General features: G+C 44.3%; 1 protein-coding gene across 1 annotated transcript in view; it reads right to left on the reverse strand.

Moving 5' to 3' along the window:
• Positions 1-7,075: 7,075 nt before the first annotated feature.
• brinp2 (bone morphogenetic protein/retinoic acid inducible neural-specific 2) overlaps positions 7,076-22,061 on the reverse strand; it is a gene marked incomplete at both ends in the record, with an annotated part of 193,619 nt that continues 178,633 nt past the window's right edge. Inside the window, 4 exons of the mRNA XM_083781950.1 lie at positions 7,076-7,603; positions 8,418-8,613; positions 9,762-9,955; positions 11,106-11,424. Coding sequence (XP_083638076.1) covers positions 7,076-7,603; positions 8,418-8,613; positions 9,762-9,955; positions 11,106-11,424 — 1,237 coding nt within the window. The remainder of the gene's footprint in view (positions 7,604-8,417; positions 8,614-9,761; positions 9,956-11,105; positions 11,425-22,061) is intronic.

Here is a 22,061-nt window from a genome sequence, read left to right on the forward strand (position 1 = left end):
CTCTCTCTCTCTCTCTCTCTCTCTCTCTCTCTCTCTCTCTCTCTCTCTCTCTCTCTCTCGTCCCGGTCTCAGTTGAACCTGCAGGGTGGATGATGTGTGCTCTCTCTCTCTCTGGCAGTGCAGTGTGTGTTCGGTGCTCGTTCGCCCCATGACAACCCAGGAAATTGGTTTTTCATCTTGCAAAAAATAAAATAAAATGCTGCACTCCATATATTAGAGGGCATTCATCTTATCAACCAGGGCCCTGCTGGTAATTGTAAGTTTATGCATCCGTTTTATGGCGCGGTGTGTGTGTGCGCGGTGTGTGTGCGCGCGCATCGCATACAGTGAGGGGCATACAGAGAATATAATGAGTTTTGTTCATTCAAATATTACAATACGTAATTTCCTACACAGTGTCTGACGAGTATACTTTTTCTAAACAAGTACACTGAAGATCAATTACATTTTCCTCCGTTCAGCTTGAACGTGTGGAAGAGTAAAATGTACGGTTGGATGACCTTAATAAGAATTATGAATTTGTCCTGGCATCTATAGCCTAGTAACTTCTTAACCCATTCTGAACGGGAACCCATTTTGGTGTTAGCATCATGTTATGCTTTAGCTATTGAAAAATAGCAGATCTACAAGCTCATAGCGCGCCACCGAGTGGCGCGCTACGAGCTTGTAGGTCTGCTATTTTTGAAAAATCGAAGAACAACTGACATTTTTTTAGAATCTGATCTCAGGTCAGAATGGGTTAATCAGAACAGTGTATGTCCAGTGGAAACCTCGTAGCCTATGAATCTGATTTCAGGTCAGAATGGGTTAACGACAACAAACTTCATACGGTCGTGGCTCCACTGTTATTGTTTCACATACTGTAGTAAAATCCACCATTGGTAATTTAAGAGAGTGTAACATTTGGTCTTCCATTTTTTTAAACTCTCACAGTTGGAACATTTCCAATGGAAATTATACTGAGGATATTGGCTACTGCCAACTGTATAAGCCCACCCCCCACTCCTCCCTCTGCTACTGTAAAACAATGTTTTATGGACCCGAGGCTGAGCAAAAAAAAAACAATAAAACATATTGCAATAATATGTGGAAAAATAAACAGATCACTGTGGGAGAAACGGACTGTTTTCCGCCAACTTTCTGAGAAATATAATTCTTCGGGGGAATGTTTTTTTTTGCAGCGTTATGAATGATTAATTGTGACCAAAACAACATCAAATAAAAATAAATAATACGTATAATAATAATAATAATAACATAAAAGGAACTCCTGTGATTGCATGGCGTTTACATGTACAGTTAAAAAGCTACATTTACCACGTGGTGTACTTTTTTTTTGCAGATATCTCTCGGTAGAAATATTTGAAATATAAAAAAAAAACTAAAATGAAAAATAGCGTGTGGAGTTTGCATGTTCTCCCCGTGTCCCCTAGGGTAGATACCCTCACAAAAACATGCCGTAATCCTGGTCTCTAAAACTACCTCCTCCTGGCCAGCCGGGGCGCCTGATGGAGGGGAAAGGAACTGGTCGGAATAACGTGTCCCTTCCACGCGCTACGTCCGGCCGGGGAAATTCCCCTCTGTCAGGTGAAAAGAAGCAGCTTGGACTCCTCATGCATAGAAGGAGGCATGAGGTCAGTCCGCTGCCCCCCCCCCCCCCCAGGTTGGCAGAGGAAGTGTAGCGCCCAGGATTACATTAGATAATTGGCACTGGGTGAAAAGAAAACTGGGTTACAAAATCGTGGGATAAAAAAAAAAAAAAAAAAGAAATGAAAAATAGCTTTCACTGGAAATCAAACACAGAAAGTAAAATGTGCTTCTTCTTCTTCATCTTCTTCTCTTAACATTGACTCTCCATATAAGGCATGAGTTTGTTCTGTAATAAACACCGTTTTTCTTTTTTTGTTATTATTTTTTTTGGTCTTTGCACTTGGTTATATAAAAAAGCAAAATGTGCACGCAACTTTAGTTCACACCTGCGCGGGTAGACGGAGCATATTTACAGCATCTGATCTGCACACCTTCATCACGTCAGAACAAATTTCTTCATCATGTCCGCTCAACAAATAAAACCACTTAAACCCTATTATACTTCATTGACCGGATACCCCTCCCCTCCCTCCCAACGCCCTAAAAAATGCTGATCTACAAGTTCATATAAATAACGGTAATGCGGTCGCTGCACACACCAACATGTATAAGGTCGCGAATACAAGCGGCCAAAATGAGTTTTCCTCGACGGGTGGCTGGCATCTCCCTTAGAGAGAGATAGGGGTGAGAAGTCACACGAGGAGAGACTCGGAGTAGAACCGCTGCTCCTTCGCCTGGAAAGGAGCCAGCTGAGGTGGTTCGGGCATCTGGTTAGGATGCCTCTCGGGCGTCTCCCTATAGGGAGGTCCTCGACGCACGTCCCACTGGGAGGAGACCCCCTGGGGCAGACCAAGGACCCACGTCCCACTGGAGGAGACCCCGGGGGGCAGACCAAGGACCACGTCCCACTGGGAGGAGACCCCGGGGCAGACCAAGGATCACGTCCCACTGGGAGGAGACCCCGGGGCAGACCAAGGATCACGTCCCACTAGGGGGAGGAGACCCCGGGGCAGACCAAGGATCACGTCCCACTGGGAGGAGACCCCCGGGGCAGACCAAGGATCACGTCCCACTAGGGGGAGGAGACCCCGGGACAGACCAAGGACCACGTCCCACTGGGAGGAGACCCCCGGGGCAGACCAAGGACCACGTCCCACTGGGAGGAGACCCCCGGGGCAGACCAAGGATCACGTCCCACTAGGGGGAGGAGACCCCGGGACAGACCAAGGCACAGTTGGAGGAAACACATCGACTCACTGGCCTTTGGAACGTCTCGGAATCCCCCAGGAGGAAGTCACTAATGTTGCTCTGGAGGAGAGGGAAGTCTGGAGCTCTCTGGTGGATCTGTTGCCCCCGCGACACGACTACGGATAAGCGGTTGAAGATGAATGGACACACCAACATTACTGAAATGCAGTCTTGGTGTGTACGCGCGACCTATTATCGTTATTTATATGATATGATTTGAACGGGTATAACGCACCTTTAAGTCATAGGCGGTCACATGAAGAGTGATCTACAAGTTCACAAACACGTCGCGAAAGCTTGTAGATCTGGTATTTTCCACCGCGAATGTCCGCCACCCCCCAGGAAAATGGGGAAATGCTGTATAGGGTTCAACGTGGTTGAGACAATTTTTAGCCATTCTGTTTGCCGCTGTCTTTTGGTATCGTTACACTGCCAATGACAAAAGAAAACGTCACCTTATGGGTTTCTCACTCAAATGTTAAAGGACCACTTCACCACTTTTCAACCTATCTTCATATAATAGGTCCTCACTAATAATCATGAAAAAATGGCGCATTTGTTTTTCCTACTCCGTCTGCGTCTCATAGGAGGGCTGTGGGCAGTTCAGAAACCGTCTTCCAGTGACATCATCGATGGGGAATACAAGCTAATAGAAACTGCAGGCTTTCTAGTCCTGAAAAGTTGCAATGCGAAAATGGAAGCCATCGCTCTCACGATAATGAAAATCTAAACATTTTTGTAAAAAAACCTTAAAACTTAAAAAAAAGAATCTGCCTAATGATGATGTCACTGGAAGACGGTTTCTAAACTGCCCACAGCCATCCTATGAGACACAGACTGAGTAGAAAATAATCATGCCATTTTATCATGATTATTAGTGAGGACCTATTATATGAAGATATGTTGAAAAATGGTGAAGTCGTCCTTTAAGCACAGATACATATCGTACTACATGTACGATACATGTAGTACATGATACAAAACCCATTTTGATGTTAGCTATTGAAAAATAGCAGATCTACGAGCTTGTAGGTCTGCTATTTTTGAAAAATCGAAGAACGACTGACATTTTTAGAATCTGATCTCAGGTCAGAATGGGTTAATCAGACCAGTGTGTGTCCAGTGGAAACCTCGTATGAATCTGATCTCGGGTCAGAATGGGTTAAGCACAGATATACATATCGTACTAATAATAATAAATGAATACAGTTATTATTATTATATCGTATACTACATGTATTCCAAATGCTGGATGAAAGAAACGGTCAGGGAATTCTGACCTGAGATCAGATTCATACGAGGTTTCCACTGGACACACACACTGGTCTGATGAACCCATTCTGACCTGAGATCAGATTAAAAAAAAATGTCGGTCGTTCTTCGATTTTTCAAAAATAGCAGACCTACAAGCTCGAAGCGCGCCACTCGGTGGCGCGCTACGAGCTTGTAGGTCTGCTATTTTTCAATAGCTAAAGCATTACACGATGCTAACACCTAAATGGGTTCCCGCTCAGAATGGGTTAAAAACAAACGTTATTCAAAGACGGTAAACAGGGTGTGGTGGGGGGGGGGGGGGGGGGGATTATCAACCATTAAGCATAACATCTCATTCACATACATACATTATTTTTCCCTTTTTTCAAATTTCCGATCCCCTTGTAAGATCGTTTTCTAAAACCAAAGAAAATAGGGTTATAAAAAAGGGAAATTCTATCCCGTTAAATCATCCCCCCCCACACACCCCCCCCCCCCCCACCCCAATACCCCTATCTTTATATATATCAAAATCCACCTTTTTTTTCCTTAAAGGGACACTTCACCCTTTTTGCTAAAAAAATATATGTTAATGACGTTTAGAAGCTTTAGAACACTTTCCTGGGGGTCTTTATGTGTATAATATGTGGTTTTAGATATTTTAGATTCTAGCAGTGAGCCCAGTGTCTCTGATGTCATGGACACTGAGCTCACTTCCTTCCTGGACTACAATTCCCATAATTATTTGGTGCACTGCTCCTCCTTGTGGATAGGGGGAAGGGGCTGTCTTACTGAGACAACATGTAGTCCAGGAAGGAAGTGAGCCCAGTGTCCATGACATCAGAGACACCGGGCTCACTGCTACAATCTAAAATAACTAAAACCACATATTACACACATAAATACCCCCAGGAAAGTGTTCTAAAGCTTCTAAACGTCATTAACATATATCTTTTTGCAAAAAGGGTGAAGTGTCCCTTTAATGAGGCAAGAGTTAGTTTTGAATGACATCAGCTTCTCCGTCTCTTGGGGCAACACGCGGCAAGACCTGTCAGTGTGAAAAGAGATTCCTCTGCAGTTTGAACAGTACAGTACGAGTGGTACAGTACCAGTGGTGTACAGTTTGAACATGCTCTGCTGTCATGAGAAGCAGGGCAGTACGAGTGGTACAGTACCAGTGGTGTACAGTTTGAACATGCTCTGCTGTCATGAGAAGCAGGGCAGTACGTACGAGAGCCAAGTCGGTCCGCAAGGCTTGTTGTATACAGTGGTTCTGTTTGAAGGAGAGAGCCTCGGTCGGTCCGCTCCGCTGTTCTGTTCTGTTCTCCCGACAGTCTGAAACACACACTTCTCCTCCTGCTATGCTGCTCTGCCCAGCCACACAGTACAGTACAGTACGGGCCACTGATTGGAATTATAGGGACACTAAACCCTTTTTTTTGCAAAAAATGATCATATATTTTAATGATATTTAGAAGATTTAGAAGACTTTCCTTGGGGTCTTTCTTTGTGTGTGTAATATATGTGGTTTTAGATATTTTAGATTTTTACCAGTGAGCCCATTGTCTCTGATGTTATGGACACTGTGCTCACTTATTTCCTGGACTACATGTTGTGTCAGTAAGACAGCCCTCCCCCCTATCCACAAGGAGCAGCCGTGTGCCAAAGCATTATGGGAATTGTAGTCCAGGAAGTATAAGTGAGCCCAGTGTCCATGACATCCAGTCCATGACAGCCCAGTGTCCATGGCTCACTGCTAAAATCTAAAATATCTAAAACCACATATTACACACATAAAGACCCCCCAGGAAAGTGTTCTATATCTTCTAAACGTCATTAACATATTTAATTTTTTGTGCAAAAAGGGTGAAGTTTCCCTTTAATAAGGGTGATTCGCTTGCTTATAGTCGCGCACCAGAAATAGCGGAGCTTATCGGTCGGCTATTTTTGGTGCGTGCCGTGGCGCGGATCCACGTATACATCAGGCTACACTCCCCCACTCCCCCTTCCCGCACCCCCCCAAACCCCACCAGGAACAAAAAAGCAACAACATAAAACAAAAAAGTTAAAACTGACCACAAAAACTGGAGAAAACCAAAAAGACCCAAAATACAAAGCTCAGCTATATATCCGACTATCCGGCCGGTATATATCTTATGGATAGTGAGAGACCTATACAGTAATATTGATCCACACTTTTCGGGATTAAAACTGCATTTGGGAGGATCACAACCCCCCCCCCCCCCCCCCCCATCCCCAGTCCATCTCCCAGCAGCCCAACTCTGCTTTCTCCAGTACTCATAGCATCCGTCCGTCCCCCCTGACGCCTCTGCAGTATACGAGCTGCAGACGCCTGCAGACGCCTCTGCAGTACGAGCTGCAGTACTCATGGCATCCATCCGTCCCCCTGACACCTCTGCAGTCTGCAGTACGAGCTGCAGACGCCTCTGCAGTACTCATGGCGTCCATCCATCCATCTCCGTCCCCCTGACACCTCTGCAGTCTGCAGTACGAGCTGCAGACGCCTGCAGACGCCTCTGCAGTATACGAGCAACCACGTAGCCATGCATCGAAGGAGGAGAGCTGCAGCGTCATCTCTGCTCACTTCACCGGGGGTCGCCAGGTGGTCTTCTATACTCACACACACACACACACACACACACACCTATTGGTGAATATAGTGACAGAAGAGCCCTGAACCCGGAAGTTTATATACGGAATGCACCGGAGCGTTTGTTGTCACACTATTTTGAGTTATACACGAGAACCACGTGACCGGCGGCGGTGTTTTCTCCCCCCCCCCCCCCCCCCCGCCATTCCCTCCCCCCCATCCCCCCCCTCCTCTCAATAACGGCGCAACAACTCTCAACTCCGCACCCATCAGAGGTGTGGCTTCCAGAGGTTCCTAGGTACCTATAGAAACCTAGGTGTCAGGCCGGTACTAAGGAAGGGAACACCACTGTATATAAAGAGCTAAGTCGAGCTAGCTGCACAACTGTGCCAGCTCCGGTTCTTCTCCTTCGGGCAGGGCCGCGGCGGCGGCGGCGGCGGCGTTGTTGTTGTTGTTGGGCAGCTTGGCGTTGAACGCCCGCAGGGCGTCCCGGATGCGCGCCACCTCGCCGGCCGACAGCTTGAGGCGGTGGCGCAGCAGGCAGGAGAAGAGGTCCAGTGGCCGTCCGGGCCCCGTCACGTTGGGCGGGGACAGGCGGTTGACGCGGTCCCTCATCTCCAGCAGCATGAGGAAGGCGGCGTCCTGCGTGCCCTGCGTGTAGGGGTAGTCCAGCTGCAGGATGAGGTCCTTGATGCCCTCGGGGTCGAAGTGCAGGCTGTACCCGAACACCTTGAGCGTGTTGATCTTCATGTAGCCCAGGTTGGACGTCGTCTGGTCGTCCAGGTCCAGCGGCTCGTAGAAGAGCGTCTCGTTGGCGTTGGCGTTGGCGTTGGCATTGGGGGCGGGGGCGGCGGCGTCGTCGCCGGGGGTGACGATGCGGCTGCGCAGGTAGATGTGCACCTGTGAGTAACAGAGTTTATAGTGGGTTCAGTATAAAGACATGTCTTATTGGTTATAGTGGCAGTGTTGTTTTCGTCGACTGAAATTGAGACGAAGAATGTTCGTCGACTACTCATTTTTCACTGACAAAAACAAATGGAAACTAAATGAAAACTAAAGCTACGATGACTAAAACTAAGACTAAATATACCGTAATTTCCGGACTATAAGCCGCACCTGAATATAAGCCGCACCAGCCAAATTTAGGGAAAATCCCATATACAAGCCGCACCGGACTATAAGCCGCACCGGACTATAAGCCGCACCGGACTATAAGCCGCAGCTACGTTAGCTCAGAGCCTGAGATGGCTCTGCGTTACCTGTAAAAATCCATAGATTAGCCGCACCGTTGTATAAGCCGCAGGGTTCAAATCATGGGTAAAAAGCCGCGGCTTATAGTCCGGAAATTACGGTACTGACAATTTCGTCAACAAATAAAAACTAGACTAAAATGTTAGGAAGGGACTAGTGGACAAGAGATCTAGTATAAGTCATTTTACACTTTGGTTGCATGCTGAAATTTTTTTAGCAAGTGTAAAAACACTCATTACGACGGCATCAAGACCCGCCAAAATAAATTTTAGTCGACTAAATCACCTGTACATTTAGTCGACTAAAATCTTATGACATTTAGTCGACTAAAACTAGACTAACACTAAAACATTCCGGGTGACTAAAATGTGACTAAAACGAATTGAAAACTATTCAAAAGACTAAAACTAAAATAGAACTTTGATGCCAAAAACAACACTGGATCACACGACGTTACACACACCGTCTCGAAGAAGGACTTCCATTGGTTGCCCATGGTCAGCGTCCAGTTGTAGCACTGCGACGTGACGCCGGCGTCCAGCCGCGTGCGTTCCCAGTCGGAGAAGTCGGGCCGTCCGGCGGGCATGAACCAGCTCTCCGAGTGGCTGCCGCCGAAGGGGTTGACGTAGACGGCGGGCACGGGCTCCAGCGTGGAGTTCCTACAATTTACAATTTACAATGTAGGCATTTAGCAGACGCTCTTAATCCAGAGCGACTTACATTAAGCAAGAACAAAAAAGCATGGGAATACATCACATAAAAACATTTATCAAGAAACATGCGTAAGCTAAGAAAGTAACAGTGGAATGTCTATATAATGAAGCTATACATATAAACTATATATATATACTACTATGCTATACATATGTACTATGGCGTGCTATGACTATATGCAATGCAATTATAGTGCTGTCTACATAACATGCTATAAGTCTGTATCAAATGCTATCTAAGTCTACAGAAATGCTATCTAAGGGGGTATAGGGTAAGTGCTATGGGCCATGATGGAGTCTGAAAAGGTGGGTTTTCAGACTACGGCGGAAGATTGGGAGTGATGCTGCAGTTCTGACTGCAATGGGAAGTGCATTCCACAGTTTTGGAGCCAGAAGGGAGAAGAGTTTGGGACGTGTGGAGCGTTGTCCCGGCGTTTTTAGTGAGGGTAACTTCCAGCTTCCCTGCGTTGGCTGATCTGAGTGCGCGGGAGGGTTTGTAGTAGGGCTGCGAATCTTTAGGTGTCCCACGATTTGATTCGATTCCGATTCTTGGGGTGACGATTCGATTCAAAAACGATCTTTTCGATTTTTCCGATTCTCGATTCAAAAAAGATTTTTTTCCGATTCTAAAGCAGTTTTTTATTTTTATTAAAAACAATTAAATAGAATTTTAGCATGATCTACTCCAGTCTTCTGGCATGAAAGCAGAGTACATTTAGTAAAAAGCTTGTATAATTGTAAAGGTTTTATCAACTGAATGATTTAAACACACAAAGGTTAAATCCAAGAGTAAGAACATGTCTCATTTATTTAGCTTGCACACATTTGAACCAGTACAAAAGTTACAAAATCTCTTCTCATTCAATACCAGAACAATACATTAGTATTAAAACAGGTGTAAAATAAATACAATTGGCAGGCTTAGCTTAGCTGGTAGTAAATGCACTATGCAGAAACCCAGGCCATAATGCATGCATTTTTATTTTTATTTTTTTAAATGAGAATCGATTCTGAATCGGACGGCATTAGAATCGCGATTCTAACTCGAATCGATTTTTTTTTTGACAGCCCTAGTTTGTCGGGTTGGATCGTACCTGGTGGAGCACACCTGGAAGGAGAGGCCCATCAGCATGTGGAGCAGGTTGGACTTGTTCTTGTTGCTCTTCAGCGTCAGCAGCATCCTCTTCCTCCACGCCGGGTTGAACCAGGAGCCCAGACGCACGTCGTTGCTGATGTAGATGGCGTGGACTTCCATGCGGCTGTCCAGACGCTGCAGGAGATACTTGACCTAGTGCGCACACACACACACACACACACACACACACACACACGCTGTCAGGATGACTTAACCCATTCTGACCTGAGATCAGATTCATATAACGAGGTTTCCACTGGACACACACTGGTCTGATTAACCCATTCTGACCTGAGATCAGATTCTAAAAAAATGTCAGTCGTTCTTCGATTTTTTGCAAAAATAGCAGACCTACAAGCTCGTAGCGCGCCACTCGGTGGCGCGATATGAGCTTGTAGATCTGCTATTTTTCAATAGCTAAAGCATGACATGACGCTAACGCCAAAATGGGTTCCCGTTCAGAATGCGTTAAACACACACACACACACACATACACCTGCAGGCATGCACGGACATGCGATGGTGAGATGAGAGACACTAACAAACAGACATAAAATGGTAAAATGGTAAATGGTGCATTTATATAGCACCTTTATCCAAGGCGCTTTACAGAGATTGTGCATTACATTCACCCATTCACACACACATTCATACACCGATTGCAGCGGAAGCCATGCAAGGTACCAACCAGCACATCGGGAGCAATTAGGGGTTCAGTGTCTTGCCCAAGGACACTTCGACATGTAGACAGGAGGAGGAGGAGCCGGGATTCGAACCGCCGACCCATAGGGATCATTGGACGACCTGCTCTACCTCCTGAGCCACAGTCGCCCCACATAGACAGGACTTCGCTGACATAGACAGACAGACAGACAGACAGACAGACAGACAGACAGACCTTAGAGTATATGAATAGAGAAGACACCCGAGTTCTCCTCCCATCCACTTGCATTAAGTTGCTCTAAAGCGCATGAGGCGATTTCACTCCTTCCGGTATAGGAACAGAGTGCATTCTGGGATGGATTGGCCCCAAACACATGAAGGCGCTGCCGTTGAACGTGCACGAACGCGAACGAGCGTGCTACTGTCGTGAACGTGCACAATGATAGTCAACGGACTAGCGCGTTCATGTGTTTGGGGCCAAAAGCTGCAATACCTTCATTCGGCCACTATGTCAATTTCGCCTCAGGGTTTCCTCTGGGTGCCTTCTCTATTCATATATATACTCTAAGAGGCAGACAGACAGACAGACAGACAGACAGACAGACAGACACACAGACAGACAGACAGACAGACGGTATACCTCTGCGTCGGACATGTCCAGGTCAAAGTTCAGGTAGTGGTCCAGGGAGGCGGCGGTGCTGGGCCGACATGCCCCCAGGTGGAGGACGTTGCCGTGGTGACAGCCGCCGCAGCGCGTCACGTTGTCGGCCGCGCACGAGGCGCAGGCCGTGGAGGAGGAGGAGGAGGAGGAGTCTACCACACAGGGCACCGCCCCCTGGCAGGAGGGCTGGTCCGACGGGCACGTGCAGCTGCCCGCCTCCTCCGAGAAGGAGCCCAGCACGCCGTGGTCGTTGCAGTACAGCAGAGACTGGGCCTTGAGGAGCCAGTACCGAACGGGCCTGGAAGGAACACACAGTGAAAACACGCCTTTATCCCATTCTGACCTGAGATCAGATTCATACGAGGTTTCCACTGGACACACACTGGTCTGATTAACCCATTCTGACCTGAGATCAGATTCTATAAATGTCAGTCGTTCTTCGATTTTTCAAAAATAGCAGGCCTACAAGCTCGTAGCGTGCCACTCGGTGGCGCGCTACGAGCTTGTAGGTCTGCTATTTTTCAATAGCTAAAGCATGACATGATGCTGACACCAAAATGGGTGCCCGGTCAGAATGGGTTAAAAGACTACACACACACACACGCACAGGGAATTTGGGAATTGTGCAAAATCACTAAATTGTGTGGGGGAAAAGATCATTGGCAACTCTAGAGTTATACTAAAAAGATTGTTTTTGGCAGGGATAACACTTCATGTTAAAAGCCATTTTGCTAATGTTTTGCCATGATATATTTAGGCCTATATGCCACTTGGCCCTGGCTGGAGCTGTGAGGAGAGACGGTATAAGGTCATTGTTTCATTTGGATTTTGGACTTAAGTTGTGTCGTTACTCGTTTGGAATGAAATATCATTTTGACTGAGCTCGACTCTAAATACGACAATCTGGCCGAGGTCGCTGGAGCAGATTTCTTTAAAGAGCAGTGTGGACAACTGGAGAGGGAAGACCGCACCATCACACAACTACGATGAGCCCAAGCTAATGTCAGACTGTTCTGCTTTATTCAGATGGAGTCAGTTTCAGCTTCCTGGCAACACGGTGAGATAGCCTGTTAACCCATTTTGGACTGAAGTCGATTCAAAAGAAATCTTCCAAATCCTAACCTTTTTCTGAAAAACCCATGTTTCTATATGTCAGTGGGGCTCAACCTTTTTCATGTCAAAGACCCCCAGAATGATCTCTATTGGGCCACGGACCCCCCCCCATCTCAAAATATGTAGTTCCAGGGACCCCCCCACCAGAAGCCAATATTTTAGTTAAAAATGTTAGCTCTGAAATATATATTCAAAGATTTGTGCCACATTTTCACGACTTTTCAAAAATAGCAGACCTACAAGCTCGTAGCGCGCCACTCGGTGGCGCGCTACGAGCTTGTAGATCTGCTATTTTTCAATAGCTAAAGCATAACATGATGCTGACACCAAAAGGGGTTCCCGCCTAAAATGGATTAATGACTAAAGTGTAATTGATTCCTGCGAGTAGTGCCCTTTCCTGCCAATGTCCCGTGGTATTTCCTGCAACTTCCAAACCCATTATCGTAAAAAAAGAACAAAAGAAAGTCACTGATATTTGGACTCTTTTAATGTGGACATGCACACACCTACTCTACACACCACTAATGAGGTCCCAGCCGTTTTCTTGCCTAAGGACCTCAGCGTTTATTTAATACATCCAGCCGAATACTCCCCACAGGCTTACAGCCGGCGGAACTGCTCAACCTCCATCCATCCATCCATCTTCAAACCGCTTATCCGTAGTCGGGTCGTGGGGGGCAACAGCTCCACCAGAGTGATCCAGACTTCCCTCTCCTGCTCAGATGCTCAGCCTGGTATTCCTAAATGTTAACCTATAATAAGTAAACTATGCTTGAACGGTTAAATCTAACATTTTAACCAGTAAAACGGTGTCTAAATCTAACCCTATTCCAGTATAAAAACGATGTCTAACCCTAAACCTATTTCTAACCTTATTCTCAGTAAAACAAAGACCACAATACAGGAACCGCCACCAACCAAGCCTCTCTGCATGTGTGAGGTCGACGGAAGACATTTAGGGCAAGCGTGTTGTAAGGCGAGCATTCCGGTTATACCATCCAGCGTCGCTGCATCTTCATAAATCTATAAACACCTCTCAAAATGATGTTGTTTGGGCAAATATTTAGTTTAGTTTTTTATCGCTGGTAATTACTACAGTAGGTGCATTGCAAGAAAACAGAGCAGCACACATACTTAAGCAACCCTATGACTCAGAGCAATAATATTCTCTCCCAAGAAGCACCAGCAAATGTCCTTCATTTAGTGTGAATCAATTCCTCACTATAGCCGTGACTGCTTTCCCTTTCAACCGGCAAAACCCCACTATTGTGCACAGTGCACGCACGCACGCACAATCGCACATGTAGCAGAGGCATGGGAGGGGACAGATGGAGAAAGCATAACAGGACAGCGGAGAGATGTTTTCTTCGCTTTTTTTTAATTTACCATAATCCCATTCATAGCGAGTGACTCTGTCTGGCTCGTGATTGATGCCGTGCGGGGGGCTTATCGGCCTACTTACAGAAGCCTTACAGAGGACAGGAGCAAAGCCCTTCACACGGCCTGCTGCTTTTAGGTTTCAGCGCAGCAGACATGTGTCTCCCCGGCTCTCCGCTGACAGCTACTGACAAGCTTTCTTTAACCCACATGTTCGCTGTTATAATGTGTGCTCCTCGCTTCTTGGACTTTACACGTGGTTTTATGGATTCGCTTTTCAAACTGACAGTTCTCTTCAGATCTTTTCTTTGGCGCTGCATGGTGGAAAAAAGAAATGCATGAAATCACAGACTTTCTTTCTGTTTTCTTTTTCGCTCATTAACCCATTTAGGCCTGAAAAAACTAAATGTCTTCTTATAATCCTGACAGTTTTCTGAAATACCTCATGTTTCTAGGCCTATATTATCACTCAATATTTCATGTCAAGGACCCCTAAAAATGATCTGTAATTGGCCTCCGAACCCCATCTGAATATATGTTGTACAGACTTTTTTTTCTGTTTTCTTTTTGCTCATTAACCCATTTAGGCCTGAGATCAGATTAAAAAAAATGTCTGTTTGAAAATGACAGTTTTCGGTACAAATGTATACATATACAGTATGTTTTGTTTTCCATATCAGAAATGTTTTCTAGAATTGATTGTGATGTTGTTTCTGTCCTCGGAGCGCGGTATATAGTCATCATCAGCCTTGTCAGTTATTATTTTATTGTTTTTGTCTTTTTCTTTGATGGTTATGTTTTGTCTCTTTTTAGTGTAAGTCTCTTGTTTTGTTTGTTTGTATGTTTCTGCTATTTTGTTTCCCAATCTGTAACTTACTGATTGAAATCATAATAAACAGATGTTTAAAAAAGAAGAAAATTACAGTTTTCTGAAAAAGCTATGTTTCTATGTCAGTCGTTCTGCGATTTTTCTAAAATAGCAGACCTACAAGCTTGTAGAAGTGGCGCGCTATGAGCTTGTAGATCTGCTATTTTTCAATAGCTAAAGCATAGCATAATGCTAACACCAAAAGGGGTTCCCGCCCAAAATGGCTTAAGGCGGTTTTCTTCTTTGGCAGAGATTTGAATCTAAGCAGCTGTGATAGCCGCTGCACATCATAAAAGCTGCTGTACTGTACTGTACGCCCTATAAACATCGCCCGTGGAGAAATAGCTGCATGTACCATGCAGTTCTGCCACCAGTGTCACATTATTATTAGAATCTAATGACATAAGCTTTTATACACCACCAATTATAATCGCTCAAGTAAAAAGGCTGTTAGCTCTTTGACCTGCGCGTATTCCCAACGCATATCTCGAATGACTGCACCGCACACTGTCTGCACAGTACCACCACCACTGGCATCTGCTGATCCTCGCTCCCTTACAGCCCTTAAGCCATTGAGACCTGAGGATAGGATAGTCTACAAATGTGTCTTCGAAAAACAGTTTTCTGAAAAAACGTACGTTGCTATAGACCGATTCACAGAGGGGTGCCCTGCGCGCGGCCATTACTGAGGTGTAATACATGGAGCAGGTGCTCTGTAGACCAGGTGTAGCTAATCAGTGCTGCTGCACTTAATGGTACACCTCAGTAATGGCCGCACCCAGGAAACCCTCTGTGAATCGGTCTATACTCTATATGCTCCATTTTCGTCACCGCTAAACCCCTTATCCCTAAACTTCTTTGCCTTTTTTTTTTTTACTATTTTGAAAAAACATTTTTGAATAGTTCAACTAGCAAAATCTAAATTGACACATTGTGAGCTTGTAGACTGGCCATTTTAACTATTCAAAAATGTTTTGCAAGATAGTAAAGAAAAGGCAAAGAAGTTTAGGGATAAGGGGCTTAGCGTGGTGAAAATGGAGCCCTGTATGTCAGTGGTATTTTGTTCCAGGAGAGAAGCAAAGATTAGATTTAAAAAATGTTCGCTTTGGAAAATGTAATATATTCAAAAAGATGCAAATATTTTCAAAAATAGAAAATATACAAGCGCTATATATGAGCTTGTAGATCTGCTATTTTTTAATGCCCAAAGTATATAAAATAACAGTTTAAAGGGGGTTCAAATCTAAAATGAGTAATAATGATGACACAGATGCTTTCCCGGTATCAAAGGGCTAACCGTCTGTTATGTCTGTCAGTTTATACTGCTGCTAGCGGGAGTGTACGTGACGTCTAAATAACAGTGATTCGGTCCCTCGGCGCGGCTAAGGGGGGGGGGGGGGGTCTGTCGGAGAGAAAAGATCCAGGTCAGGGAGCCCGGCTAGCCAGGGGCAGTCAGCCAACACATCATTAATCCATTTTGGACGGGAGGGAAGGGAATTCACCCCTTTTGGTGCATGTTTTATTAAGCATTATGTTATGCTTTTTAGCTGTTGAAAAATATCAGATCTACAAGCTCATAGCGCGGCACCGAGTGCCGCGCTATGAACTTGTAGGTCTGATATTTTTGAAAAATCGTGAAAATGTGCCTAAAAATCTTTGGATATATATATTATTACAGTGAACATTTTAACTCAAATCTTTTGCTTCTACAACATATTTTCAGATGGGGGGCTCGGCGGCCAATTACATATTATATTTTTGGGGGTCCTTGAAATGAAATATTGAGCACCGCACTGATACAGAAACATGAGGTATTTCAGAAAACTGTCAGGATTTAGAAGACTTTTCGACGGCAGGCCTAAATGGGTTAATCAAGTTAGTGCTATATGTCTGAAGGCAGATAAAGCACATCATCATCGCTGTCTGTCGGTCTTCTAGGCCACTGCATGTCCAGTGCAGAGGGTTTAACCCATTCTGACCTGAGATCAGATTCATACGAGGTTTCCACTGGACACACACTGGTCTGATGATTAACCCATTCTGACCTGAGATCAGATTCTAAAAATGTCAGTCGTTCTTCGATTTTTCAAAAATAGCAGACCTACAAGCTCATAGTGCGCCACTCGGTGGCGCGCTATGAGCTTGTAGATCTGCTATTTTTCAATAGCTAAAGCACAACATGATGCTAACACCAAAATGGGTGCCCGCCCAGAATGGGTTAACAATCGTTTAACTCTTGAGGGTGTAAAATGAAACTCATAGTTCATTTTACACTCTCAGGAGTTGAAGATCTATATAAGAGTCCATTTGGTTATCAACTCTCTATTGGGTTGGGACCACCTGGAACCCCCTCAAGGACCACTGGTGGTCCCCGGACCACCTGGAACCCCCTCAAGGACCACTGGTGGTCCCCGGACCACCTGGAACCCCCTCAAGGACTACTGGTGGTCCCCGGACCACTGGTTGAGAACCATTGTTCCAGTGTATATCCGATGATGTTATGATTGCAATATATAGTCACACGCTATTCTTAATAGCCTACTTTATAATTTATAAACCCCAAAGAGTCACCCAGACTTTCATTCATTTCCACTAGAAAAATAAAATCAATAATGTGAAAAATGTACAAGCTTACAAGTACAACAACGCCTCTGCTTTGGCAATGTAAATGTATGTTTTCTCATGCCAATAAAGCCCTTTGAATATAGAATTGAAATTGGATGCAGCATTTAGTAGGCCTATAGGGCAGGTTAAAATACTTGCTTTAAAAAAAATAAAGAATAATACCATATCCTTTTAATATCAATGCAATACTGTATTGAAATGTACTTATTTTCATTCTTTCATTCATTCATTCAAACTATTCAAAGATGTTCTTGTGAAAATAGCCGACCAACAAGCTCACAACACGATTCGTGACACATTGTGAGCTTGTAGATCTGCTATTTTCAGTTATTTGTGGGCAGTGGGCTACTTCATTACTGCCACTACTGGTGGCTAGTGGGATTTTCTTTGGTTAGGAAAAAGAAATTAGTGTTATATAGCTCTATATTCTGACAGTGCGCCTGCTCATTCAAACATTCGTATTTAGCCTACAGTAGGTATTTATTATTGTATCTAAATCGTCTGAGCTGCAGTTTGTCCAATCACATCACAGCTGGCTGTTTGTGGCGGGCGTTTACAAACCTCTGCGCTCGAGCTGTCAGCAGCAGGTCTGGGAAATAACAGACCTACAAGTCCACAGCGCGTCGCATCGGCGACGCCCTGTGGACTTGTAGATCTGCTGCTTTCTGGCTCACCGTCTGTCGTGCAGTGTGCACCACGCAGAACGGCGACGCGGATACAACATGAAAGAGAAGACAGAAGAGGAGGTGAATAATAGTTTTTAAATGTTTTCTTTAGTTTCAACGTTGTCTTGTTAAAAAGACAGAACAGAACTCGACGTCGCGGGAGGCGTTTGTGCCACAAACGCCGAAAATAACAACTCAACAATTAACTTTGTGGACTTATTTTTGGCATGACTGACATGGATATTATATTATATATTGCTGCGTCATTCATTATGAGCTTCAGCCTTCAACACTACATGACTGAAGAGAAAAGGGACACAAGTTGTGCTTAAATTCATATTTATGTTTTTTCAGACCTCTCAGACATACTAGTGGACGAGCTCCCACTGCCCCAGAAAGGTGCACCGTGGGCGGGCAGGTGAAGCCGGGTCGAGCCCCCCTAAATCACGGAGCTGGTCGCCGGTGATTGTGAACAGCTGGACTTGTCTTTATGGAAGAAGACACGACAAAAGGTAAGAAAATGGAACTGTAACTTTCTCTGCTATGTGCTGGCTGGGTTTACTTTAATATTCTCTTTCATTTCAAGGCAGCAAATATTGACACATTAGCACGCTATAGCTAGGTGAACAGAACACAGGTGTTACCAATGCTAATGAATTAATACACGCAACAACAGCGGACTTGACGCGAATGGGACAAGGAAAAGTGTGTGTGTGTGTGTGTGTGTGCGCGTGTGTACGTTTGCGTGTGTACGTTTGCGTGTGTACGTTTGCGTGCGTGTGCACGTTTTACTCTCTGACATAGATAGATAGATAGATAGATATATTATATATATATATATATATATATATAGCTACAAATGGAAGTTGGAACCATTTGGTTCCATTTGTTCTCTCACAGAGTTACAGACTGTGCGCCGACGCAGTGCTGCAATGGATTGTTAATTGTGTTGTATTTTATTGGCACAGGTTGGCTAAAGTGCATTTTGTCATTGTGGATTCTAATTAAATAGACATTATGGATGGTTGTGGTACTATATAGGATAGGTTAGACATTATATACAAGTATGGGCACATTGGTCAAGCTCTTAATTAAGCATGCCTCGTTTTAGCCACACTGTGGCGCTGTGTGTGTGTGTGTGTGTGTGTGTGTGTGTGTGTGTGTGTAAGCAGTGTGTGTTTTTATTGTACCAGTAAAGCTTTATCAAAACAATCTAACTCCTGATCTTTGCACTGGGAATATAGTTTTCAAAAGTAACTTTTATTTGAACTTTCCCTCACTCTTGTACTCTACTCTGTAGTGACGCATTTTGGGCTGCATGCATACATATTTATCTACAAAAATCTCTCTGGGCCCCTCTGGATCCATACAGGCCTATAATACACCGAGATCATATTGATTACAATGTTTTTAATTTACCCTCATGAGGGCATCTTTCCCATTTAATTCCAACAACTTTAGCTCTCCTATTATATACCAAAGACAGTGATACATGGGTTATGGGTATGCAGGTTTTTTGAAGTATAGTGCGAACGGGGGAACATTAGTTTTTCAAGCCAGGCATCTGCCCCGACTTTGTTTCGGCCAGATTGCAGAGTCCTATAATATTAATCCATGAATGATGAATATATATACAGCACAAACTACATTCATCTTACTGTTGTTTGTTGTGGCACATTATTATGTAGTCTGTGAGTCTCACATGGTCGGACTGTTGCCTCTCGCAATTCCCTGACTGACTGACCAGCAGGCTCTTTCTGCCTTGTTCTGCTTTGTTTGTGGAATATGCTAAAACATCTTCTTTGGAAAAAACTAAGTCACCATGCTGCACCTGTGATGTTCCTTTTTACTGACACCAAGTTTAAAATAAGAATTGAGTGCACATGCAGAATATCAATATGAAGCAACTGAAAAACAACTTATTTCAATATAGTGGATGGAGAGAGAGAGAGGATTTTTGTCCAACCGCGAAACGTCAACCAATGCGTGCGAAGAGCGGCACAACCACAGGCTCCTCCCCACTTCCGTTTCGTCTTTACAGCCGCGTAAATTTACCCTAATATAGATAGAAATCATCTAAACATATAATAGCTTGCTGCTATAGCAGAAATGGAAAAATAATATCTGTAAAGGTATTCAGAAATGACAAAGAGAATAAGAGATTACTCAGACTTCGGGAGGTATAGTTAATCTAGACTTTATGCTATAGGATTTGGAGATTGTGGAATATAGTTGTCTGGAGCCACGCAAGACTATATATACATATTATGCCATAACTCCCTCCCTCCCTCTCTCTTCCTGTTGTACTGTGTGTGTGTGTGTGTGTGTGTGTGTGTGTGATGAAGTGGAAAACACAGAAGAACCTCAGAACGTAGTCAACAAACGTACTCAATTTAGCCTAGCAGAAACCAAAACACAGAAGAGCCTCAGAACGTAGTCAACAAACATACTCAATTTAGCCTAGCAGAAACCAAAACACAGAAGAACCTCAGAACGTAGTCAACAAACGTACTCAATTTAGCCTCGCAGAAACCAAAACACAGAAGAACCTCAGAACGTAGTCAACAAACGTACTCAATTTAGCCTCGCAGAAACCCAAACATCATCAGGCATTCTATCCTTCATCCTCAAATCCATACCAGACATCCTCTAGGAGCCTCGCTCTGGCCTATACAGCGCTGGCCTTCACACCTTGCTCTTTGAAATACTTAATCCATTCTGACCTGAGATCAGATTCATACGAGGTTTCCACTGGACACACACTGGTCTGATTATTAACCCATTCTGACCTGAGATCAGATTCTAAAAAATGTCAGTCGTTCTTTCGATTTTTCAAAAATAGCAGACCTACAAGCTCGTAGCTTGTAGATCTGCTATTTATCAATAGCTAAAGCACGACATGATGCTAACACCAAAATTGGTTCCCGTTCAGAATGGGTTAATAATCTGAGGGTTGCAGACAGGGCAAGAAAAGCACAGACAAGGAAAAGGATTAAGAATTCAGTGGCATTTCACATGGCAAAAGATTTTTTTCCAAAATGTAAAAAATATTATAAGGAATTAATTTGGATAACGGCAATGGGATTGTACAAATTGTCACTTTATTAAATCCCAAAGGTTTGGACTGCATTTAATATTCAACACAAAACCTGACTTTCTGTGTGTGGAACTTTCTGTGTGTGGAATATAAATATTGCCTTTATTGACTGAGTGACTTTGTGTTGGGTTCAAACCATCTACAGTGTTTTGAAGTATAACCAGGTAGGTTGCTGTTTTTTTACACAGTGACCTTTGTAGGGGGGTTTTATGATTCAAACCTTTAATGGTGGAAACCACTACATAAATAAATGGCGCCCTATGTGAAGGTTAAGACTATGAAAAAGTTAGTCTTGAGCCCTGGTTGCAGAGTAATGTTTCAGGGAGCAGTGTTGTTTTTGGCAGCAGATTTTAGTTTTACTCATTAGTCTCTTGAATATAGTTTTAATTTAGTTTTAGTCACATTTAGTTGACCATCCTTAACCGGCCACGTAAGTCCCCTAACCTCACATCAGTCTTAACCGGCCACGTAAGTCCCCTAACCTCATATCAGTCTTAACCCATTCTGACCTGAGATCAGTTCTAAAAATGTCTTCTACATCGTGACAGTTTTCTGAAAAAGCTATGTTTCTATGTCAGTCGTTCTTTGATTTTTCAAAAATAGCAGACCTACAAGCTCTTAGCGCGCCACTCGCTATGAGCTTGTAGATCTGCTATTTTTGAATAGCTAAAGCATAACATGATGCTAACACCAAAAGGGGTTCCTGCTCAAAATGGGTTAACTGGCCACGTAAGTCCCCTAACCTCATATCAGTCTTAACCGGCCACGTAAGTCCCCTAACCTCATATCAGTCTTAACCGGCCACGTAAGTCCCCTAACCTCATATCAGTCTTAACCGGCCACATAAGTCCCCTAACCTCATATCAGTCTTAACCGGCCACGTAAGTCCCCTAACCTCATATCAGTCTTAACCGGCCACGTAAGTCCCCTAACCTCATATCAGTCTTAACCGGCCACGTAAGTCCCCTAACCTCACATCAGTCTTAACCGGCCACGTAAGTCCCCTAACCTCATATCAGTTTTAACCAACCGCTCAGAATGCAGCCTGAGGTCTTTTGGTATATGTCAGTATAGACGGCTATATTGAGCGCATTCAATGCTCTGATTAAACTTGATTATGTCCTTTTCAAATGCACTGTTGGCGTTTGAAACGGGCGCTGCTGTCTTTCTGCAGCGATATATAATCTCAT

Source organism: Protomyctophum parallelum, assembly GCF_964188405.1.
Source record: "Protomyctophum parallelum genome assembly, chromosome: 14".
NCBI lineage: Eukaryota > Metazoa > Chordata > Actinopteri > Myctophiformes > Myctophidae > Protomyctophum > Protomyctophum parallelum.